Source organism: Podarcis erhardii (assembly GCF_964252035.2).
Source record: "Podarcis erhardii genome assembly, chromosome: 6".
Lineage (NCBI taxonomy): Eukaryota > Metazoa > Chordata > Lepidosauria > Squamata > Lacertidae > Podarcis > Podarcis erhardii.
In genome coordinates, this window is record NC_138510.1 from 72,045,284 (window position 1) to 72,071,475 (window position 26,192).

General features: G+C 43.4%; 1 protein-coding gene across 4 annotated transcripts in view; it reads right to left on the reverse strand.

Moving 5' to 3' along the window:
* The window catches only part of LOC309343948 (uncharacterized protein), a 272,077-nt gene that overhangs the window by 16,453 nt on the left and 229,432 nt on the right, over positions 1-26,192 (reverse strand). For 3 of the 4 annotated variants that reach the window (XR_014157416.1, XM_081866217.1, XM_081866214.1), the window contains one exon: positions 10,218-13,908. The exons of the other annotated variant lie outside the window; for it this stretch is intronic. Coding sequence is in view for 2 of the 3 variants with exons in the window: in XM_081866217.1 (XP_081722343.1) it covers positions 13,830-13,908 (79 nt within the window). In the remaining variant the exon portion in view is untranslated. Of the gene's footprint in view, positions 1-10,217; positions 13,909-26,192 lie in introns of those variants that run through there. 4 annotated transcript variants of the gene reach the window in all.

Sequence of the window (26,192 nt, forward strand, 5' to 3'; positions counted from 1 at the left end):
GAAGGATTTTTGAGATAATGCGACGTGCTTTGAGCACCTAAATTAATAGGCGGCTTTGATACATGTACAGTTTTTGTGTGTCATGTGGGTGAGATTAGATTTTTCCCATTGGCGAACAAATTTGCAGTTTGGGGTATATGCGTCAGGAAATGAGATTTACCTGCAACAGAAGTAGCAAACTGTAGGGGAATGGTTGCAACAACCACCTCACAGTTTTTGTGAAAACAACCCTCTCATTCAGAAAGGCCCTTTACCCCACTGGTTGATCCAGCCTTGTGGCTAATATGCTTGATTCACCATCTGGCTCCACGACAGGAAGGTTTCTATCTGGGAAGAACTTATTATAATAAGTAACTTTATAAGCAGGAGTAAGCCATCCCAGCAGACTGTAAGGGAACTTGCAGAGTTCCCAAATTAATCTTCTCTCTAACCCTGAAAAGCTAATTGGAGAATTGAAAGCTTTCAAAACATGTTAGGGAGCTTGATGGGTACACGTGGAAATAAACACAAACATTTAGATAAAGCCACCATTTTAATTGTATTAATTCTGCCAATTAATGATAATGGAAGAGCCGTCCAATTAGCTAAATAGCTAATAGTTTTATCAAGCAGAGGCTGGCAATTTAAAGCAAACAAATTCTTTCTAATTTTATCCCCTTGCTCACCAAGATATTTAAAGGATAATGGGGGAATCCAATAAAGGATATTGCTCAAAGAGAGCTACATTTAAATTGCCTAATGGCTTTAAGAGTTTTACCTCAATTAACGAATACTAAACCTGAGCACTTAGTAGATTCCTGTAAAAGAGACATCATTTGGCCAATTGAAGAGAGTTTAAGGAAAATTATAAATTAACGTACTCTCTGCATAAACAGTGGCTACATTATGGCTAATGCTTCCTGGCTTCCCAGCCCCAGCAAGAGGGAAAACACAAACCAGAAGCAAGGAAACTCTTTTCTGCAAAAATAAATGTACAAAAAAACAAGCAAACTTGTGATTATTCGTGAACAAATGTGATTGACCTATCCGGCATACTTTGGGCCACAACTTATGAGCTCTGAAATGTCTTGTTGAAGGGCAAAAAATCAAAACAAAAAACAACAACAAAACACGTTGGGCATTCAATGGACAGAAGAAAGCCTGCATAATAATGCGGAGTATAAAATAAATATCATTAAAGATATGTATGTGAAGAAGCATTCTGGAACATGTCCAGATTGATCCAGATGGATAATTGAAGCTATTGCCTTCCTATGTCTTAAGGGCTAACTATATGCTCCACGCAAATGTAAACTTTAGAGCTCCACCACTGTTTTAATTTTATTTTTCGTAAAGAAAAGTAGCTTCAGGGATAGATAGCTAAGGGTCGATGGAACACATGGCACTTCCATGCGGAGGTTTATTGTGGACTTGGTCTTGCTCATGCATGCAAGTTTTTCACACTGTCCACACAAGATCTTCTTTCTCTCTCTCTCTCTCATTAAATTTTCTGTTTTACAATTTAAAGTACTCATTTTTACATCCTTAAGATATCAATGATTTCCTTTCTACCCTTTCCATGGTTCATTTTGCATATCATAAATCCCTGCATATTTTACGAAAAATATACCATTCAGTATGCCATTATTACATCCATCAAAACTTATTTACACTGTTGAATTTATCTTAATGTTGCCAGCGTTTTTCAGCTGTACACAGTTATTTCCCATATATTCAATAAACGTTTTCCAATCTTCTCTAAACGTACGTTCTTCTTGTTCTCTTGTTCTATATGTTGAGTCTGCAAGCTGCGCATATTATGTCAACTTAAGTTGCCCTTTTTCTCTGGTTGGGACCAACCACACAAGATCTTCCTCATCAAAGTGCCACCTGATATTCCCCCCACCACATTTAATCCAGATCTACCACTTCTGCTTAAAAATAAATAAATACCAGATGGAACATGTTGTTGTTGTTGTTGTTGTTTAGTCGTTTAGTCGTGTCCAACTCTTTGTGACCCCATGGACCAGAGCACGCCAGGCACTCCTGTCTTCCACTGCCTCCAGCAGTTTGGTCAAACTCATGCTGGTAGCTTTGAGAACACTGTCCAACCATCTCGTCCTCTGTCGTCCCTTGTGCCCTCCATCTTTCCCAACATCAGGTTCTTTTCCAGGGAGTCTTCTCTTCTCATGAGGTGGCCAAAGTATTGGAGCCTCAGCTTCAGGATCTGTCCTTCCGGTGAGCACTCAGGGCTGATTTCCTTAAGAATGGATAGGTTTGATCTTCTGGCAGTCCATGGGACTCTCAAGAGTCTCCTCCAGCACCATAATTCAAAAGCATCAATTCTTCAGTGATCAGCCTTCTTTATGGTCCAGCTCTCACTTCCATACATCACTACTGGGAAAACCATAGCTTTAATTGTAGCAGTAGATTAAATGGGAAAATATCATAGTCATTTGATGAGGACGATGCTGTGTTGACCCTGCAGAAAAAGTCCATGCATGACAGCACAATAAATTGCTTTGTGTGGAGGAACTTCTGCTCACCTCCCACACAGTTTTAGCAAGGTGTTGATGCATGCTTAGGAACATACATGGTGGGAGCAACCCAGGTCTGCGTAGCTGGTGACCCAGCCACATCCTATGGCTTACCAGCTGCTTTTCTCCCCTGCCTCATCCTTGTTTCTGCGGTTAGCAAAACCTGGGCCGCACGCTGACACGTGAGCCTCAGGCTGTTGATGGTGGGGAAAACACAGCCCTCTGGCCTAGACAGCATCTTGGGATTGGTCACCAGCACTTAGCAAACCTGGAGTGAACCAATGTGTGTTTGGATAGCCAACAGGGAATTGCAGGTGGGCAGAACGCTGCTGCAGCAGGCATTGTACAGACATCTCATTGGCCGCTGTGAGAAGACAATCCTGGACTAGAGATGCAATTGTTTGGACTAGATCAGTGTTTCCCAACCTTGTGCCTCCAGCTGTTTTTGGACTACAATTCCCATCATCCCTTGCCACTGGTCTTGCTAGTCAGGGATGATGGGAGTTGTAGTTCAAAAACAGCTGGAGGCACAAGGTTGGGAAACACTGGACTAGATGATGATGATGATGATGATGATGATGATAATAATAATAATAATAATAATAACTTTTATTTATACCCCGCCCTCCCCAGCCAAGACGGCTAACAACCCCAGGGCGGCTAACAACCAATAATAAAAGCAAGTTGATTAAAATACAATTTAAAAAACAAAATTAAAATACAACATTAAAACATTAGGATGCAGCCTCTTCACAGAAGGAGAAAGGAAAAAGAAAGAGGGGGAGGGAATCAAACTGGTGCTAAGCCAAAGGCCAGGTGGAACAACTCTGTCTTACAGGCCCTGCGGAAAGAAATCAGATCCTGCAGGGCCCTGGTCTCATGAGACAGAGCGATCCACCAGGCCGGAGCCAGTGTTGAGAAGGCCCTGGCTCTTGTTGAGGTTAATCTAACTTCCTTAGGGCCCGGGACCTCTAGGGTGTTGCTATTTATGGACCTTAAGGTCCTCCATGGGGCATACCAGGAGATGAGTCATGTTCTCATGTTCAAATGTTGCCGCTTTAAAATATAAGTAGCTGGCCTTGGCTCAATGAATGTAAAGGTTTATTGTACCTTGCCACCCTTCATTATTCTAGCCTGCCCCGACAGAGAACCATCCCATCCTCTAAACCCAGCATGCCAAAGTGGCTGACCCAGGTGATATTTTAAAATAATATTCGTTTCCATCACCGACATCTTTCACAATAGGAGATTTCTAGGGATCTAAGCTTTGCTAAGTAAGGGATTGTTAGTATGAGAACCATCTGCCCGCCTAATAGCTGATATATTTAAAATTTCATCCCATTTACTGACGGAGCTAACATCCTCCTCTGTTCATTCTCTATTCGTGGCCTTTGTTTAGCAGCCATTAACAGTGATGTATCTAAGATTAACTTCTAATGTCGTCGTTTTTAACTGAGCCCCTGTTCTAAGCTTCACTTTAGTTGCTTTCTGTTGCTCTGCTGGCACAAAGCACCACTATATCTGGCAAATCTGGTCCCCGGAGGATATTCTTGGCATATGGGCATTCATAGATGGTGCAGAATCATTATTTTCATTTCCACTGGGAATCCCAGTGGAATCCCAAACACTCTATTGGCATAGAGCACTCCTTGCAATCAAGACACGCCTGATTAAAATAGGCATTAAATATAATTAAAATATACCTTGAAATCAGCTTACGTGCCAGATAATTTTATAGGACAGTGTTGCTTTTCAGATACATTGACATTTGTTCCAATTTAAAATGTCGATCTCTATACTGACGAGAGCAAAATGTGGGTTGGATCTCTGAAAAAAATCTGTATTTGATTCACAGAATTCTTTTTTTTGTTTTGTTTTGTTTTTGCAATTTACAATGTTGGTTTTTCCATTTGATTTTTAGAGGTATAGATTTGGGTTGAGGTCCAAAGCCCTTATGCAGCATCTGTTGCTAGCTGGGGCAGAATCGAGTTGAAATGGAGCCAGCAATGGGAGGAAGCATTTCAAGCTCACAGCCAAGGCAAATTTGACCATATCAATCATACATCAGCACCTGGAGTACAGATTACAGGTAAGTCAATCCACTGTGAAATGTAAATAATCAAAAGGTAGTGAAAAGTGCAAGGGCTGCGGGAGGGGGGAAAACAGTATAGAAAGATTCCCATATAAATATAGGCTAGAGAGAATAGAAACCTGCTTCTAAAAGAGATGTAAGCCTGCAGCTCTGTATGCACTTAGTGAGAAGAAAGTCTCATCAAACTCACTTCTGAGAAGACATATATAGGATTGTGTTGTATGTGGCAAATTAGATGTGATGGCAGCAGACCCACTTTGCATGTCCCAGTTGTGTATAACATGGTGGCCCTAATATTTTAGAGCAAATTGTGCACAATGGTGGGAAGAGTAAAATCCTCATGCTTCTTATAGCTTCCCTCCCCATAGGATCAGTGCTAATCCCCCCTTAAAAATGTTTGGGGTACTGTCATTTTGACTCAAGAAAATCACCATTCTATAGTTCAAATTGGGGGAAATAAATACAGTAAATGGACAAAAGTACAAAGAACATGCATTACCTCATATTACACAACTGACAGTGCACAGTAACTTCCATGTTGGCGTGAGGTTGTGTGCACTAACATCTTCCCAATTCCTCTGCTTGCTGTTGGTGTCCATTGGAGGTGGTAACAACGAAACTGACCAATCACCAAGCTAGATTCCAATTCCTACTTCACACATTAAACGCTCGCTTCTGTCTGAGACTCAGGAAACACCAAACATAGGAAATGAGGCTGCCATCGGGGATGGTAACAGAACTGACAATTCATCGTGCTATTCACTGTGCTAGAGAAGAAACTAAATTTTAATTTTTTTAAGTTTATTCTCCTGTTAGATTCACAAATTCTTTAGGGGTATGCATACCCAGTCCCGGATTTATGCATAAGCTAAACAAGCTATAGCTTAGGGCCCCACTCTCTTGGGGCCCCCCAAAAAAAGTTAAAGGGAAAAAACACCTGGATGTACATTTCCAAAATATAAGATAAAAAACAAATAAAATACAGTTAGAGCTTAATACAGTTAGAGCTTAATAATTATTTCACTATTAATATACTTCTTAATTGTATTTCAGTTCAACAATTACTTTGATTAAATACGTATTTTGTTATGTGCAAATGGCTTTAGATACCTATCATGTCCATAAATTACCATATAGCATATATTCAACACAAAGAACAGCGACAATTGGTTGTTGACAAAGGACAGCTGGACATATAAAGGGCCCCATTACCGTCCGTAGCTTAGGGCCTCATCAAACCTAAATCTGACCCTGTGCGTACCCCTGCATACCACCAGGAAAAAAAAGCACTGCATAGGACTATGGCACACTGACGGTAGAGTTTAGTAGGCAGACATGCATTTGAGAGAGTGGTAAGGTAACTGGTAGCCCAGGAGAGGGCCAGCTCCCTGGCCTTTCTCCTGCAACTCTTTCTTTGCTTATGCCATTGGTGATTAATTGGTCCATTGCATTGTCTCACTGAATGTCACTCGCTGAACAATAGGCTAGCTCAGGATTCTTTTGCTCTGTCACCCATAGAAGCACCATACTGCAAATGACTCACTTCACATGTTTCCTCACCCCATTCCATCTCTCTAGCTGTCTGCCCGCTATTCCATGTTGAGTTCATGACCAAATTGGCTGGAGCCAGGTCAAGAATGTTGGGGATATTGCTTCCCGATACAGCAGTGCCAACTTGAATAATATATTGTGGGGGCCCAGGTAAGCCCAGCTCTGCGTAATTGATCACAGGACACTGTGCCCACATACCATTTGAATGGCAATGCCTGTTAACTTTGGGGACCCCCAGCCCCCTCAAATATTTTATTGTGGGGGCTGAAGCCACCACGCCCCCTAAATGTTGGATCCTATGTGTCAATGTCATTAAGTATAGCCTTCTGTGGTTCCATGGCTAGCAGTAATTTTCCTCTGCTGGGAATAAATTATGTAGCTTTTTACTCCCGTTTTAATCAGTGGCAAGTCTGTTTAAATCAGTGAAATTAAATTGGTATAAATTGCTGGATCTGACCCAAAGCTCAGACAACCTGAGTGGATGTTTTTCATCAACTTCAGTGGGCTTCCATGAGGTGTTGACTGAGGTCAAGAGAAGGGCTTTGACGGCGTTTGTAGGTGTGTGGAATGATTTCTGGAGAAATAGGGGGAAGAGCTTCTCGCGGGTGTGAGAAAAGAAGGCTCCACATCTCTGGAAGGTTTGAGGTCATTGTGTTTGGCACACTCTCAGACAGCAAGAACCTCCCTGTATTGAGAAACCATAAGAAAGGCATCTGATATTTGTTAATGGGGGCAATAATAATAATAATAATAATAATAATAATAATAATAATAATAATTTATTTATACTCCGCCCATCTGGCTGAGTTTCCCCAGCCACTCTGGGCGGCTCCCAATCGAGTGTTAAAAACAATACAGCATTGTTGGTTGTTGGTTTGTTGCTGCAGATTAGCACACGGAATTGGATGATATGACAGCAGGTTCTCTGCTCATTTGAGCAAATGGACCACTCCTTTCTAGCCAAGGCCTGCCCAAGGTTGCTAACACAGTGGGAGCAGCTAGCTGGGTAGGGTGCTGTCATGGAGCTCCTGGCAGTGGCACCACTACTGCTTACTGGTATGGTGTTGGGAACAGAATAGCGGTGAGGTTGGGGCAGTATGGACGCACTGACAGGAGTTGATCTTGCCACCGGGAGTCCAGCTTCATAGCACCATTTCTCCTGTTACCACTGAGGTTCTAGACAGGGCTGCTTACAGTTGTAACCACTCATAAATTAAAGAAATAAAAGAGGAAGGAGTCGAGGAGAATTCTGAAAGTGAGTGAACGCAGCCGTAAAATCTTGCACTGCCATCAATTTGGTGTTGACCTGACCCACCGAGTGGCTGTGCACCCAAGTGGTGGCTGTGGGGATCTTGTGAGGGGAACTGCTCACACGGCAGAGAAACATGGGAAGCTGCCTTATTCTTGAGGGTTTCAGACAGAGATCTCTCCCAGGACAGAGAGAGTCAGGGATTGAACCTGTGACCTTCTGTGGACAAGACCAAGACCGCTGAGCCACGGCCCTTGATATCCCACTGCGCATGCAGGACCCGATCCCTATATTGTTTGCCTAACTTTGATGTGCCTGATGAACACAGGCATGCTTGAACGAGAAAAGGGAATTTCCTGCACAGAACAAATGGCTTCCTTCCAATCTGGCAGCTACCATTTACTACTGAAAGATATACCTTTTCTTCGGTGCCTTTCTGATGACACAAATCTGTACGTGTTCAGTTTATTATTTAATGCTGGCCTCCTTAATCTTCTAATATTCGGGATTTTGGACTCATAATGAGTAGAGCCAGGAAACCAAACCAGGGGAAGACCACCTTCCAGCGAAATAGATTCAGTGTTTGAACTCTGGCAGGTGTAGTGAGAAAACAGGCAGCGTACCTGTTTTCTCGAGTGCTGTAAAGGAGTCCACCTGGCTGGGAAGATGCTTCTGCCAGATTCCAAGGGTAGAGGGACTGCCTATAATGGGCTTACTATTAATCACTTCTGATGTTTTACCTCATTAACCCATGGCCCTAATTCCTCTCCTACTATCTTCATTGCTTCCATGAATGTTTCCTGACACCCTCAAAGCACATGCACAATTGCTTCATTTTCCCCAGCCTTTTATCGCCATCATCTTTATTAGCTTGCCAAGCCACATCTGAGATGCGAGGTACAAAAGGTAGCCTGTTCTTAGCTCCAGAGTGTTGACTCAGCCTGCTTCCCTGATGCAAATGAAAAGACAGCCAGCCAGGTATGCCCTTTAGGTCTTGATGCTCACAGCAATTCGGAACCTGCCCATTAATCCAAACCTTAGCCATAACAGTCTGGGATTCTGGTATTTAAAAAGAAAAGGCAACAAATTCCGTAATGGAAAGCAAGCATGTAGCTCCTTGTCTAAGGATCTTATGGAGCACCGCTGTGGATTTCACCCAAGTCTCTACCCTGGTTTTAGCATTGCTCCTAATTATATCTATGTCAAAGCTTCCTACAGAAAGCTCAGGTCAGCATATTAACTTGAGGGTTATGATAAGTCCGAGATGGGGAACCTGCAGCTTTCCAGATATTTTCAATCTCCAATTCCCATGAACCCTAGGCATCGTGGGTGAGGGATGATGAAAGTTGTAGTCGAACAATATCTGGATTCCTCAGCCCTAAATTAAGTTGAGAGGTAAGGTGGTCAAGCTCAGCCAGCAAGCTTTGTTGCTCAGCAGGAATTTTGACCCCGCTCTCTCTGCCCAGTATAAATCCAGCGCTTTTATGGCACTGTGTTGACTCTCCACTTGAGACTTTGATTGGAGTAGACCTCTGTGCAATAGTGATTAGTTCATTACTATGATGCTTCTTGGTTGGGTTATGAGCACCTCTAAGATGGAGGACCTCTGGTGGTTCCCCATGTTCCTGAGGCTTGGTTGGCCCTCACTAGGGACCAAGCCTTTAGCATGGCAGGCCCTGCCCTCTGGACCGCCCTACTACTAGAACAGAAACCATCCCTCCTGTTGGATGCTTTCTGATTTATTTTTTTGGTAGGCCTTTACAGCATGATTTTAACCAATCAGTATTTATTGACGTTGTAAATGAAGTTTTTATAGATACATTGGTTGATATTTTTTTCTTACATGTTGTATTTTGCCTTGCTGTATTTTTTTTAATGAAAGTGTGGCTTATAAACCTGTAAATAAAATAAATCCATAATTAAATCAATAAGAGGTCTGATAAGAGGTCTCTTTCTAAAGAGAAGATAGAGCCTCCTTTTCCCCTGCTAGACTCCTCCCCCCTCCAAAAAAACTTTTTACTGTAGTTAGTGAGGTTAGTCAGGTTACTGTAGTTACTACTGTAGTTACTGTAGTTACTACTGTAGTTACTCAGCTAATGGCATCCCCTCAGTTTTTCTCCCTCATCTCTTCTGGTTTCTTGGCCTAATACTAAACATGCTTACCAGTGTGCTAACATCAACTCAACTGGTCTATGTCTTCACCAAAACGTGAAGATGTCATGTCATGGCTGACATGGAATGGACAAGGTGGAAATAGCTATGTACTTAGAATGACGTAAGCTGTATGTAAAAGAGTATAAAAGGCTGTGTGAAATCTGCTATCTGTACAATACCCATCACTTACGGGACTGTGCTTTACTGCAGTGAAGTTGATAAAGAGTATTGTCTTGCTGGAATCCTTTGTTGCATTTCTTATTAAATTCCCTCCCTGGAATGAACCTGAGGGGTGGTTTAGCCACTCCCTTGACACCAGGAAATATATCCCAATAAACTCAGTAGGCTTAATTCCAAATGAACTTGTTAAAAATTGAGATGTCAAGGCAGTTTGATGTGAGAGAGTTCCATACCTGGGCTGCGCCCTTGGAAATTAAACCACAAACCTGTGAGCACAGTTTCATCTTGTTTGTAGAATTTCTGTCTTTAATTGTGAAATCCTACAAGATTTAATTGTGAAACACGACAAGGTAAGAAACGGAATTATTACATGGATAGCAACACTCCTACTACACTCTGTTTTGGTGGGGAGGCTTCTTTGTTTCTTCTTTAAATGAAAAGCCGCGCTGATGATAATTATGACAATTGCTCAGGGTGTAAATCATTGCATAATTTTAATTCATACCAAAATGAGCACTGGCAGTGACACTACCTGCCTGACACACCCAGAACATTATTACTCAATTGCACATATCCTATTGTGACTAATTGCATAATAATTAGTCTTTCTTAATATTCAGGCACACATTAACATTCTGTCTGGCATGCTTGCTCCCCCCCCCCCCCGCAAAATAAAAAAACAATGTACAGCTCATCAAGTATGTAGTGAACTGCTGCCAAGCTGGCCTTCAGGTTTAATATATTTTAAGTAAAACATTATTGCATACCCTACATATATCTGAGTAGATTTCTGGCATACCCCTCCTTCCTGCTTGATGTGTGCAAAGCTCGTTTATTTGATTCCTGCCCATCAATTAAACCTGATCTGGAAAGAAAATTGAATATATGTGCACTCTCCAGATCAGAACTGGTAAACTGTAGGCTTTGCACTGGATCCAATGATGTCCTTCATATGGAGAGAAGACTGGATTCTTCCAACAGTGGAATGGAGAGGAGGCCATTTTGCCAATTCCCCTTGCAGCTGCTGTGTTTCCCATTATCTTCTCCAGAGGATTGGGTAACCCTTTGGAACAGTGTAGAAAGTGGAATGGGCAAAAATGGCCACCCTCCCCATCAGTTGAGGTTGGTCCATTAGGGCAAAGGGGGTACTGTCCAACCAACCTTAGTCTGCCCTCAAACAGCCCCCCCACGCTTTCCTAATTAACTAGTCCAGCAGGAACCACTAGCCATGACAGCTTCTGCCTCCTTAATCGCAGTGTTGTGCTTGCAGAGCTAACCATGGAAGAGGATGGAAAGGGCAGACTTCGGTATTTCAAAGTTCAGCGAACCCCAAATTTGGCACCCCTCCCGGCCTCTTGCCTTCCATTCTGCTCAGTTCAGTAGTAAATCATAGTTGTGGCGCCCTGCGGTACCCCCAGGCTTGGCACCCAGGGTGGTGGAACCAGTCACGCTGCCCTAAATCCACCTCTGAGGACAGGGATAAAGCTAGAATGAGTTGCCCATGCCTGTCATTGGCTCTGGATCTGCCAACTGTTGGCCTCCCAAACTTCTGCCTTACCAATGCCAGTGTGCTCCAGTCACCACAGCCATGGGCGGAAGGCTCCCCTGCATCAAAGAGCCTTCTGCTGGGTTACTGCTGGATAAAACCCTTTGGCTTCCACATCCAATTTAGAGAAGGTGTGATGCAAAACTTTGCATTCTGAATCTGTACCAGTGTCTGGTTTATTATTTATACCTCACCCATCTGGCTGGGTTTCCCCAGCCACTCTGGCCGGCTCCCAACAGAATATTAAAAACACGATCAATCATCAAACATTAAAAAACTTCCCTAAACAGGGCTGCCTTCAGATGTCTTCTGAAAGTCAGATACTTGTTTATTTCTTTGACACCTGATGGGAGGGCGTTCCACAGGGCGGATGCCACTACTGAGAAGGCCCTCTGCCTGGTTTCCTGTAACCTCATTTCTCGCAGAAGGCCCTTGGCGCTGGACCTCAGTGTCCGGGCTGAACGATGGGGATGGAGACGCTCCTTCAGGTATACTGGGCCAAGGCCGTTTAGGCTTTAAAGGTCAGCACCAACAGTATAGTGGCAATGTTATTGTGAGAGGCTATCATACATGAATGCTGGAGGTGGGGAGGAATATGGCAGAGACTACAGGGAACAGAGGTTGAATAGCCAAGAATGGATTTTGGAAAATAGAGGATAGTCTCATTGTATGGACATCTCATGTGAAAATAGTTCAGACTGCCTCTCCAATGCTATTTTTGGCTGCCGAGAGACCAGAATGGGCATAGATTTATCTTATCATCATCTTATTGATTTGATTATTTATGCCCCCACCCATCTGGCTGGGTTTCTCCAGCCACTCTAGGTGGCTTCCAGCTGATCACTGCACTAGGCCCAATGCACAACTCTGCCCCCAGGATACCCAGTTTTGGGGCCTTCCATTGGCTGGTCCTGGCAGCATCCAGCTGACAGCAGTCTTGCCAGTGTTTATGATTGGCAGGTAGAAGGAGGGGTGCTGTCAGTGGAAGCCACTGAGAGACTGGGCAGAGGGACACCTCTCCTCAAGTAACCCACCCTCCCCACTTGGCGAAAGGTAGATTTGAATTGCTTTGCTCATCTCATTGACGTCCATGTCTTTAATGCTCCAGTTTAATCCATCTGCTGTTAAAGCTATACGTGATGTAGGCTACAAATTTCAAAAGATTCCCAGCATTGTAGTGGAACTACTCTAAAGTAAGTGATACAAGGATTTCGGTTATATAGGCAGATTTGTGGGGTATGATAGTTCCAAATTTGTGACATTTTGGGAAAAGATTGGCGTGGCACTTTTAAATAGCACTGGTTGTTTTATCCAGTTGCCCCAAAAAGAAGAAGGTGGGAAAGTAAGAGTAGCAGAGTAAACTTGGAGTCATTTATGTGTTTGGTTTTATCTTTCAAGTCCAAACGGACCAAAATCCTTGAAATCTATTTTGATCTTAAATTAAAGAAAAACAAACAGGGGAAAAAAAGAAAGAATTGCACCTGGCCCGACAAAAGTGACTTGTTTGCTTGACATGATTTCAAGTGGCTGGGATATTAAAACTCAGAAAAAAATGGGGTTTGTAATGGAAATGCTGACAGACTATTAACTATAGCATCGCTGCTCTAATAAATGGAATGGGCTGTCGTAATCTCTAGTTCATAAATATGCAAATACAAGACAGAGGATTTGCTCCAAAGGATGTCTCTATAATTTTAACTGACCTTTTCTGCTACTAAACGAGCCTGTTGCTTCTGGTTTCACACATTAAATACAAAGCACTGACTATTTTGCTTCCGGGATCTCAGCCTGTTTCTCCTGGAAAGAGTGTCAGAATTTCCACCTTGTTCAGTGGATGCAAAGGCTGGGCCCCAAATGTCAACACAAGGTTGAAAGTCCCGATCACTGAGCAAAAAACAACACACCTCTCCTTGGCTGTGAGCATTTTTGGTTTTGTACACATTCATATTCATGCCTAAATTGTTTGCTGAATTAATTATTCCCCCCCCTTTTTGAGGGGGGAATTGAAGTGCCTCTTTTCCATTCATGTGTCAAAGACCCTTCCGAACTGCCAAAATCCAGTCAGTCACTCGATGATAAACAGCCCATCAACACAATGATATCGAATTTGAACGTTTTCCAGTTTCCTGCTTTGGGCCAAATGGAGGTAAAACCAATGACTTAATATTTAATAACCTAAATGTAATTTGTTTTGTGTCTTCTACTACATGGGAAAGAATTGGACGGCGAGCAGTTTTGCAGATTTCAACCCCTCCCCCCTCCCCTTAATTATTTTAAGCTATTCATCCTGGTATCTGGCCCACTGATGCTCAGCCAAATTGCCAGCAGGGGAGAGATCTGTCCAATCCTGAAGCTAAATGAGTCACTGAGAGTCAATCTGTTTAGTTTCTCTTGCTGCTGGGGGCTCCTCTGTCCTGGCCTCCATGCTGCTCCAGTCAGTCAGGGTTGGGCCTCTTTCTCCATATCTCTGCTCTGCTCATCACAGCTGTTCATGGGTTCTGACTAGCTGGACACACGGTCCCAGACGCTTTGATCTCCATGCTACACAGTTCTCGCTCGGATGGAAAATGAAGACATCCTGGCCCTCCGTAGGTTGCTGTTGCAGTAGTTTATCAGGCATCTAGATGGGAAACACAACAGACAAAACGTTCAGTTTGGCGTACAAAAACCTTCCCCCCATTGCGTTCCCAGATCCCAAGGACAAAAGCAGAACCTTTTTCCACACAGGACAGCAGCCCAAGTTAACTGCAGCAGCAGAGAGCTTTCCTCTTTCCCTTATAAGCCCAGACTTGTCAGAAGTATAATGCACACATAATGAAAACACGGTGTATATAATCTCTAAAGTGGAATGCGAAGGTCCTTGCTTGCCTTGCTAAGAAGCTAAAACTCCATGATTTCCTCCCTTTTTCAGAGTCGCAATTCAATTACGTAAAACTATGCACCAGTCTTTAAGAACTCCGTGTACGATTAAGATAACTAGTATTTTCATGGTAAATGATTAAATTAGCTGACACTGTTTTATGCTGAACTTTGCCATTGAGGCTGACATTTTTATGCACAGTACGCTGTAGACGGCTGGTAATCTAAACTGCTCTGCGCCTCTCATCTTTCAAAGCATTTCAACAGCTATAGAGCCATTCGGTTTCGGTTTATTTGCAAGAAGTTTGTGTCCCTACATTCTGGCATGAGAAAAAACCTCTTCAGGAATTAATCGTGCCAAAGGAGGCCAAGTGTGATGAAAGGAACTGTGGGGTTGTGCATTCAGCCTCACCCCCTAAGTTGCATGGCTCCTCTGGCAGCTGTTGTCACTATCAATGTGTTGAGGTAAAACTTCTAAAGTGGGAGCCCACTCTACCTGCAGGAGCTCCCCACAAAATTTAGAACTGTGATAGCTTGGATTCTAAATTGTGTAGGAAACTTCAATTCCCACACCTAGGCCCCCATTTCAGAAGTTATGAGCCAACACTGTGGGATGGGAGTAGCTACATGACTTTGGGTCAGTGGCTGGCTGGGGTTACATGCATGCGGGATGCGGGTGGCACTGTGGTCTGAACCACTGAGCCTCTTGGGCTTGCCAATCAGAAGGTTGGTGGTTCGAATCTACACGACGGAGTGAGCTCCCGTTGCTTTGTCCCAGCTCCTGCCAACCTAGCAGTTCAAAAGCTCGCCAGTGCAAGTAGAAAAAATAGGTAGCGCTGTGGCGGAAAGGAAAATGGTGATTCCATGAGTTCTGGAACTCGTCATGGTGTCCCGCTGCAGCAGAAGCTGTTTAGTCATGCTGACCACATGACCTGGAAAAGCTGTCTGTGGACAAACACCGGCTCCCTTGGCCTGAAAGCGAGATGATGCATCCCATAGTCGCCTTTGACTGGACTTAACTGTCCAGGGGTCCTTTACCTTTACCTTTTACCTTACATGCATATCTCTACAGCTCTTTCCACAAAGCGTGTTCTCCATAGCAGAGAGCACATGTTGCGGTTGGGGGATACAAGCCACCCCGTTTGTTGCTGGGCAGATTTGGATAAAACCCAGGCAGCAAGTGGTTAAAATTGGGTCGCTGGGGAGTTTTGATTGTTGCCAATTTGGAGGTGGGGTCAGAGCTTTTAAATACAGGATGCCCAACGTTGGGCGTCCTCTTGGCTGTTTTGCACCGGATCACCCGCCCACCCTCCCTTTAATAGGGTTTTTTTTTGTTCACTTGACCTTGCTATGTCTGTCATGGGGTCATCTGCCTTGGCGCAGGGGCCTGGTAGGAATTTTGCCATCTGGCTGATTGGCTGGTGCCATTTGGTTTTTGCCTACTGCGTAGCAAATCGTCACAACTTGTAAGGTTGGCGGTTAGGCATTGGTTAAAATTGGTTGGTGGAGGGGTAAGTGCCTACCCCTCCAATGGTGGCGCGGAAAGGGAATTCCGTTAAAGGAATCCAGGGGCTTGCCATTCTTTTTGTCCTTATCCCTGGCATCGGACTCGGGCCGTGCAAGCCCCACAGGAACATGAGGGTGAGAAGTGAGGGACTGATGCCCAGCTTCATTTCTCACCCAATACTTGTTTCCCACGCTGGAATACGGAAGTCAGTTCTGTCCCTGGGGCAAGGACAGATAGTCATAACCAATGCCTAAGCAACCACTCACATTTTTTGTATTTGAATAAAGTTGTGGCCAAAATTATGCCAAAAACCTAAACAAAAATTGTTGTGTGATGTGTGAATTTTTTGGGGGGTGGCATTGGGAGCCTCAACACGCAATGCTTGCCTTCCTAACACAAATAATGCTTGAATTGTTTTCAGCATATTCCTGCAACTGGCATGCACTTGTGTTTTTTTTAATATTTTCACTCGTCCTTGAATGCCACTAGGCGATACAACTCAATTTGGCTCCTGTTGACCTAGTGTACCGCCTAAAATTAATCTTGCACTTTGCTAATATAAAGACGATGTCATCTTTCTTGACACCTGAGATGTGTGTTTTCAGGGCCCACCCTGTCCCTGTGACTGTAATCTGTTTTAACTGTTTTTAATTATGATTTTTAAATTGTTGTAACCCATGCTGGGACCTGCTGGTGGAGGGCGAGTAATAAATTTATTATTAATAGTAATGTTTTCATGTTCAAATGAAACACCTGAAGAAGGTTTCAGAGTCTTATTGATCACCCATCTGTGGTTTCAGGAAGGAATATGTATTTATCTCTGCTGTTTATTGTATTTTTAAGTTGAAATTTTTATATTAACCCCTTGGACTGCCTGTAGGCTATGAATGCATTAAATTGATTTTTTTTTTTTAATTGACTGATAGATTTTCCTGTGGGACAAATTAGCTGGGAGCTGCTGCTGGTGGGGAGACCCTGTATTTGTTTTATGTTCAATCAGATTGCTTTGCATTTTTTTTAAAAAAAAACCATTCTTCTGCTGAATATAACTAGATCAACAACATATGGCTTGGCTGTCTTGCTTGAGCGATTTGGAACTATGTTGTCTATAGAGATAAATCTCTAGAACACCCATTGTCTGCCAGAAGCAAGCAGTGATTTGGGTTTCATGGAATCATCCACTGACAGATCTTGTCTTTGGCTAAGGGATTTTGGTTCTTTCTCCAGCCTGTGCCATTATAATGCAATTGCAATGTATCATACAAAGTAAAGATTTTGCTTATGAGCTGATGCGGTGAGCACAGGCCATCACATGCAGGCCCACAGAAGAGCACCCTTAAGAAAGAAAATGCTGGGATCATGTGACCTGGATCTTGCATAACAGGTCAAAATGCTACAGAGGCCAAGAGACCTCTGCCCTGTCATTTGGTGCGAGAATCCGGCCATTCATAAATGTTTAGCAAAGTTTATTGGAGGCTTTGCTGCATGTCAGGATTTCCTAACCAGACTCTTTGCTAATCATAAACAACTGACTAGGACTAAGAACTCATTTTCTGTTTCCACACCTTGGATATTATCTTGGTCCCAACAGAATTAAATCTCCATTCTTGCAAAATACCTTGCATAGGTGAGGGAGAGAAGACCACACAGACCAAACAATGTCTGGAACAGTTCACAGCATCTAGGCAATACAGTGGTACCTCGGGTTACATACGCTTCAGATTACATACGCTTCAGGTTACAGACTCCTCTAACCTAGAAATAGTAGCTCGGGTTAAGAACTTTGCTTCAGGATGAGAATAGAAATTATGCTCCAGCGGCGCGACAGCAGCATGAGACCCCATTAGCTAAAGTGGTGCTTCAGGTTAAGTACAGTTTCAGGTTAAGAACGGACCTCCAGAACGAATTAAGTACTTAACCCGAGGTACCACTATAAAAGCACTTCTATGAATGGACAACGTGTGTGTGTGTGTGTGTGTGTGTGTGTGTGTGTGTAAATCTCTCTCTCTCTCTCTCTCTCTCTCTCTCTCTCTCTCTCTCCTCTCCCCCCAAGAAACTAATGACTTTTAGATTAAAAGCATTAGGCAAATGTTTGATAACAGCAAAACTATCTGACTATCAGTGAAATGGTAGCTTTCTGACAGAATGAGGAACTCCAAATAACTTATGTTACGTATAGGAATATTTGAGGCATTTGCTAATTCCGATACAAGTGGATGAGATCTACCTGTCCCAAACAAAAGTGCAGATAGGAACAGAGCTATCTGCTAGATCTTGTACTTCTTGGAATCTTGTGAACACAGTTCTAGGTTCAGTGGTTGGCCACTGTGAGAACCAGATGCTGGACTAGATAGGGCTTTGGCCTCATCCAGCACCTTTGTGTGTTCTTATGTTCTTAATCACATAGAAGAATCAGGGAGAAACAAATGCCTAGAACCAGCTACCCCCCAGTGTATGACCATTGTCAGTCAATTGCCATGGCCCACATCGCAGTGAGGGCTAATCCCTGGGTCCTATTTGCCCTCTTTTTCCTTCCTCCTTCCTGATGCTGCTTGCTCACTTGCCTTCTCTAAGGGCTCACCCACACCTACCTTTGATCTGCTTATCTGGGCGCAAGTCCAGTCTTTCCAGGTTCATGTCTGAGAGTTTAATTTTTCGTCCCACTGCTTTCCCCGCAAAAACCCACTCTTTACTGTTGCAGCAGAGCAAATGGCAATTTGCGGAATTGCTGTTTCCTCCGACTCAGCGATAGAGAACAAGTTTTCTTGGGGAAAGCGGCAGGGAGGAAAAAGAGGCTCAGATATGGATTGGGAAACTGCAAACCAGTGCCCAGAAAGTCCAGGCCACAAGGTAAGTGATGAGGCCTGAGGGAGTGTTAGGCTTCAGAGAATCAGCTTCCTTTGCCCCTTGGCAGTAGATAAACAGAACAAAGGAAAATGAGTCTTCTTACCAGTTAGAAACTTTAATGATCACATTGAGAGAACAAAGAACCCATCTCCTAGGAATAGCAGTGCTGCCAATGAAGAATTCCAACCCCTTATGTACCTACCCACGTCACTCCTACGTCTTGTAATCTGAGCCTGTCCCCTCTCTGCTTTGTGTGCTTTCTGTTCTGTCATTTTCTGAGCTCTTCTCGACCTTGGGGAGGGCGCTGGAGGAATGTTGTCCAAAGACTGTGAATCTCTCTTCCAGTGTTTCTCCTCCTAGCTGTACTCCCCATCCAGTACTTCCCAGCTTCTGCCTTCTGAACTATGCCCTCTGCAAACCACTGTTCCAAATCTATACTGTCCTCATGCTCCTGGAAAGATTAAGGATCAGAAGAAAGGGGAGGCTCCCACCATTCTTCCCTGACAGGGAGCGAGGGAGCAGGCAAACCAGAAAGAGAAGCAAGTAGAAAATGCAGTAAAGCTTTGTGTCTTATTTTATTTTTATTTATTTTATTTATAAGAGTGCTCACATACTGCCCCCTCACAAAATCTCAGAGCGATGCACAGGATTATGAAAGCATTTGCAAATCTAAATGCAGCATGGAACCATAATTGACATGACTGGCCATACAGTAAAAATTTAAACAACTGTTTAGGCACATCAGCATTGAAAAGGTCTTCCAGAGACACCTGATAGTCAGAAGTGAGTATCCCTGCCAAATCTCTGCTGGAAGGCTGTTCTGCGGCATGGCATTGGCAACACCCTTCCCACCAAGTGTTCCAGAAAAGAAAGGACATCCGGTGTGAGATCATGGCGGACATTTGGGGTGCTGCACTCTTACACCGCGATCTCATCCCCGAAAGAGCCACGTCCTGGTTTTTTATCTGAAAAAGTTGGATGGTATGCAGCACCAAATGCCTAAGTTCTGGTTGAGGCCATTTGGGTCTCTGTATATTCTGTGTCTCGCTCTCTGGAAGATAGTTCCAACGGGGCTCAGAAAAAGAAGCAATTGAGCAGGTTGTGGTGACATCAAGGGGAAGGAGGTAGACCACTCAGGGAAGGGATCCTAGTTGAGAGCATCTAGTCAAGCTTCCCCACCCAAAAAACCCAAGAGGAAACCCTGACCTCAGCACTGCATAACACAATGATTTGTGGAGCTGTACTGGTGCCACAGCCAAAACGCCTCATTCAAAGCATTTATTTTGGAGGTATGGAAAGTTTTAAGATAAGGGTGCCCTGCGCTCCAAAGCATTCTTCAGCGAATTAAATCCAAGCAGATCGGCAACATAGCAAATTAATAAGCTAATGTTTATCTATTGACCTACATAAAATATAGATAAATCATTAACATTGTCTTCCAGCGCAAACATATATGCATTTAATTTGGGGCCTAATGGGGTATGAGAAGGAGACATACGCTGCTGCTTTAATCATGCTTTTAGCTTTATTGTAGAGCACAAAAGCTGTTTTTCCATATTAGAAAAAGAAAATCATAGGAATAATCTGCTTCCTAATCCAATATGTGACAGCAATCATTCATTATGGAAGGAGGAGAGCAAAAACGGCAGTAACAAATGCTGACATATTTTTGAGGTAAAAAGAAAAGTGGGAAAACATCCAGCCCACAGGAAACACTTCCCGGCATAACGTGACAGTTTTATGGTATTATTAATTTGTAGGACTTGGAGTAGCCAATGTGTTTCACAATCTTTTATCGGCCCCCGTCCAATAGAGAGTCAATACATTTAAACCCAACGAAATCAGTGAGAATAAGTGACTTGAGCCTGTGAGGTGTTTGGTTGGGAAGGAGCCAGTGAGGCAGAGACACACCCTAATATCTCATTGTCAGATTCTCCTCTGAGAGAAATTATTAGGATCAGGTCGCCATGCATTAAAAATTCTTCCATTGAATTGAATACCAGAAGAAATTAACATTTATCTGTTGACCTACAGAAATGGAAATTCACTCATTATTGTTGTCTTTCAGTGCAAACATGTAATGCATTTCATTTTAGACCTAATGGTCTAAGGAAAAGTGCCACCACTACCACAAAACCCCAGGGTGGAACAGCTTCCACCATATTGAGGTGAATGAAAATTCTGTGGCTACATGCAAACCATCTCTTTAAAGCACAATTTAATAATAATAATAATAATAATAATAATAATAATAATAATAATAGATTGATTTATACCCTGCCCATCTGGCTGGGTTTGCCCAGCCACTCTGGGCAGTTCCCAACAGAATGAAAGGCACAATAAAACATCAAACATTAAAAACTTCTCTGAACAGTTTTGCCTTTCAGATGTCTTCAAAAGTCAGATAGTTGTTTATTTCCTTGACATCTGATGGGAGGGTGTTCCACAGGGTGGGCACCTTAACCTACGGCACCCGGTAGTCCCAGGTGGTCTCCCATCCAAGTACTAACTAGGTCTGACCCTGCTTAGCTTCCAAAATCAGATGAGATTGGGCGTGTTCAGGGTAGTCTGGCCGTAACCCCTGCTCCCCTCACTGAACTACAATTCCCAGAGTCCCCTGGGAAGAGGGCTTGATTGATAAACCATTCTGGAAGCTGTAGTTCTCTGAGGGGGAATTGGAGTCTCTTAACAACGTTCACCCCCTGCGTTGACCCCATCCTGCCCTCAGCCAGCACCTGCCTGCCTGTCTTGCTATTTACAATCAATCCAGAGGGTCAACTTCCTGCTCCTTAATCTCAGGGCTTCTCAGAGGCGGATTTAGGATAGCGTGACCAGTTCTGCTGCACAGAGTTTTAAAGCACAGACATGGAAATTGTGGATAAGCCATCGGCATTGCCCTTGCAGATCTCAGCAGGGAAGAGGATGGGGACAAAACTAGTTGCTTCTGCCCAGGCCCTCCACGAGTCCCTGTTTTCCAAGGATAGTCCTGGATTTACAGAAGCCGTCCCAGTTTCTGATTTGAACGTCCTGTTTTTCCTTAGGACACCCCTATTTTCATCGGAGAAAGGTTGGAGGGTATGGAATAGCCCCAGGGCTTTTTTCCAGCCAGAACTAACTGGAACTCAGTTCTGGCAGCTCTCAGGTGGGCACTATTGCCACTCTAAGAGAATGAGGGAGGGGTTCGTCATGAGTTCTAGAGTCCATGAGTTCTAGGGCCCTGCTCCCCCATTTGCCAATCCTGGGTGCAGGCTAGGATCTGGCTCCTGGTAGGCAGCACAGGCTTAGGCCCATGACATCTATCTGGAGAGGAGGTTGAATCTGAGATCCCAACATCGGGGCCTTAGAAGGGCCTCTGCCGTTCTGCAATGCCGCCACACTGAAAGGGTGAGCAGACTTCTAGAAAAATAGCACTGGACATCCCTATTTTCACTGGAGAACTGTTGGATGGTATGGAAAGGTGTCCCTATTTTCACCAGAGAAGTATTGGAGGGTTAGTCTGCCTGTCATTGGCTCTGGGTTCGCCTGCTGTTGGGCCTTGCCTCCTTCCCTAGTACAGTGGGACCTCGGGTTACATACGCTTCAGGTTACATACGCTTTAGGTTACATACGCTTCAGGTTACACACTCCGCTAACCCAGAAATAGTGCTTCAGGTTAAGAACTTTGCTTCAGGATAAGGACAGAAATCAGGCTCCGGCAGCGCGGCGGCAGCAGGAGGCCCCATTAGCTAAAGTGGTGCTTCAGGTTAAGAACAGTTTCAGGTTAAGAACGGACCAAATTAAGTACTTAACCCGAGGTACCACTGTAAGTCCCAATGGCTGCCAGCCACCACTGGAGTTAACCAACAATCCAGGCCATATTCAGTTACCAGGCTCTTGTTTCCAGTGGAATTGCTAATCATTTACTCTGAGCATGAGTGCGGAATGTGAAATATCTCCGGTTTTAATATATTTTACAAGACAGTCTTAAGATATTTAATTCACTACCGGATAGTGATTGGCAGTCCAATACGCCTCTGCATGCTTTCACTTTCCTGACTTGACTTCTGTAAGCGGCTCTCCCAAAACGAATAGGCTGCAATTATGGAGATTCGGAAATCTGCAAAGCTAGTATATTTGCATCTTCTTTGTTAATCATGGCCTCGCGTGATGGATGTGGTGTGTGTGCAAATAAAATAACATTATTCTTCTTTCAGCTGAAAGTTAAATTTATTAGCAATTAGAACTGGGGTGGAAAAAAGAATGAGACCCACTTCCAATTCCACCCTCAAAAATTACACTTAAGAGTTTTATAGCACAACACACTTTTTTAAAAAAATAAAATAAAGTTTCTAGTGCTGAGATTATTTCTCCCCTAATTAAATCAGGGCTCTTCAGCCAACTATGAGAACCAAATTAAAATGTTGGAGCCCATTCTGTATCAACTGTTTACAATGCCTGTGCTTCTCTCTGCCTCCCCAGTTTGGGAGTCCTGGTTTGAGGCAAGCCTTGGCCATGTTTCCGCATATGAGAGGGTTAGATCAAAGCATCTCCTGTTGTGGTCATGCTTTTTAATCATTTACACAGCATTTAGAGACCATCGTTCAAGTGTCCGAATGCCTTTGGATGCACCACCCTGGTTCAGAGACAGATCTACGATGAAACTATCAAAGCTTAAGCTTCAGGGCCCCAGAGGGGCCCCAGAAGAAACTTTAGTCCACATTGCTTTTAAAAAAGGGGTATAGTAGATGTGATGTGGGTTGCATGACTCAAATTGATTGATTTTTTAATTGTATGTATTTCAATAGTCCCAAAGTTTGAGAGTCATTAGATGTTGTAAAGGTATGGTGATCTGTCGTGGAACAACCACATTGAAGAAGATAACAGGTTACCCAGATCCCATTGCTGGTTGTGAAGGGCCCCCCATGACTGTTCAAGATTCAGGGCGGCCCTTGAAGCTACAGGGCCTCCAAAAATGTAGGTCCGCCACTGCCCTAGTTAGCCTTGCAATGGTAGTCCAATATCTAAATGTTGCACATGTGGGGAGAGCATGTGAAAAAACTGTGAAAATTGTTTCACCTTGCCTCATAGAGTGCTGGCCTCAGAGTAAATTGAAATTGAAATACTTTATTGTCACTTTTTACAACTTGTATACAGTGAGATTACACGAGCACCCCCCACTCAGCTCTCTTATTCTTAATTCCCCTCGTTTACTGACGCACACCCACCAAACCTGAAAGTCAGTTGCCCTGTTGTTATCTTTTCATTCAGCAGCCTAACAGCCCACAGATAGAAGCTGTTCTTTACCCTGTTGGTGCGACTAATCATGCTTCTATATCTTCTGCCTGAGGGCAAGAGATCAAGAAAGTGCTGGCCAGGGTGTGAATCACCCCTGAGAATTTTCCTCACTCTCCTGAGGCAATGTTCTTCCGCTATTTTATCCAGCGGATTCACAGGACAGCCCATAATATCTTGTGCTGTATTCAACACCCTCTGTAGACACTTCCTATCAGATGATGTCAAACCAGCGTACCACACCGTGATGCAGTATGAAAGGACACTTTGTATTGTTGACTGGTAGAAGGAGATCATCAGATGTTGATTGACATCGTTCTTCTGCAATACTCTGAGGAGATGGAGTCTCTGTTGGGCTTTCTTAACCACCCAGGTTTTATTTATTTTCCAAGTAAGGTCTTCACTGAGATAAACTACTAGGAATTTAAAGGAAGAGACTCTCTCCACACAGCCCTCCCCAGTGTACAGTGGGGCTAGTTCTCCTCTCTTCCTCTGAAAGTCCAACACCATCTCCTTTGTCTTGCTGATATTAAGGTGCAAGTTGTTCCCTAGGCACCATGTAGATATTTTTTGGACCACCCCTCTATACGCTGATTCGTCTCCACCTGTTATTAAACCCATTATGGTGGTGTCATCTGCAAACTTAATAATTGCAGTAGACGGGTCAGATGATACACAATCATATGTATACAATGAATACAGGTAGGGACTTAGCACACAACCCTGTGGTGTGCCAGTGCTGATTTTTAAGGAATAAGATGTTACATGTCCAATCCTCACTGTTTGTGTCCGATCTATCAGAAAGTCTTTAATCCAGTCAAAGATGGTAGGAGAAAGGTTCATGTCACTCAGCTTTTTAATGAGGATGTCCGGAAGGATGGTATTAAAAGCTGAGCTATAATCAATAAACAACATCCTGACATAGTTCTCCGGTTTCTCTAGATGACTTGCTGCAAGATGAAAGGCGGTAGCTATTGCATCATCTGTAGACCTATTTCTTCTATAGGCAAACTGATGATTATCAAAGTCCGGTGGAAAGCAGGTTCTAAGGTGTTGAAGGACCAGTCTTTCAAAGCATTTCATCACTACAGATGTTAATGCAATCCCTCATGCAGTGTGATATATCCCTTCAGTGCCAATATCTCAGAACAAAAATGGGTATGTACATCCATGACACAATGATACATTTCACGTTCAAATCCCAAGCTCGCCCCATTTTCAGAGGGCTAGAGCGATTAAGGTTTCTCAAACATGGTATCCTTATGGCTTTAGGCATACCAACACATGCACACATCTAGTGGGCTGTTAATATTGTCTATTATGGAGTCATGAAAGGTGTATCTTCACAAGAAGATTCCTCTCCAGCCCAGTCAAACAATCCAGCAGGTTTTGGATCAGGCATTAAAAATCCAATGCAAAACACAGCCCTTTCCCGGTTAACTGGTTTGCTACTGTATCTAGCACAGAGGATAAAGAGAACTGTGTCTTATGGGAATTGGCTTCCCTAAGGATAAGTCAACCATTCTGCCCCCTCCAAAACATCCTCCCCCCTCCACAGTGGCACAGCTTTCTCAGTTAGGCTCCTTCATCATATCCTAGGCACCAGAGGCCCATCTGTGCAAATGTCAGTGTGGTTGCTCAATTGCAGGCAGCCAGCTTATCTGGAGTAAACAGTCACGCTGAAGATTTTAATCTTGATCACCAGGTTCAAATGATTATTGCAAGACTTCTGCAATTCAGAGAGTGGCGTTGGCAGTGGACAGCAGAACAAAAGAATATGTTATCACAAACTGACCGAAGCATATCGTAAAGTGCAGGGATTGGTAACTAGAGTGGAGCCTCTATAATCTGACCTTGACGTTACGGTACACCATCCTATGCAGATATAAGCCAGTACAATTCAATTTAACTAGTGCTCTTTTTACCCCAAAATTCATTGGCTGGCTCACACATGCATATTCCTTGTTGTGATGACAGCAACACAAAACAACAGCTTTTGTTTGCCAAATGGCCATGACAAACCAACTGCAAACAAACTGCTGCCAATAATAATAATAATAATAATAATAATAATAATAATAATAATAAATAAATAAATAAATAAATATAAATTTTATTAATTGTACCTCGCCTATCTGGCTGGGTTTTCCCAGCTTTTGCACTCCTGAAAGGTAATTTGATCCAGTGGACAATTTGTCAATTGTAATTTCATCCTGCCCATTCACTATCCACACTGCACTGGAGGACCCCTCCACTTTGTGGAACAAATTCTTATGGGGTTCTAGGGTCTGTAGGGGGACAAAAATACACACACAAAAAAACACAGTCCGTCTCCTTTTCCATGCTTCTGCTGGATCAAAATCCTTTCTGGGGCCAGAAGTACCCCAACTAGATTCCAATCATAACACATAACCGTGGAC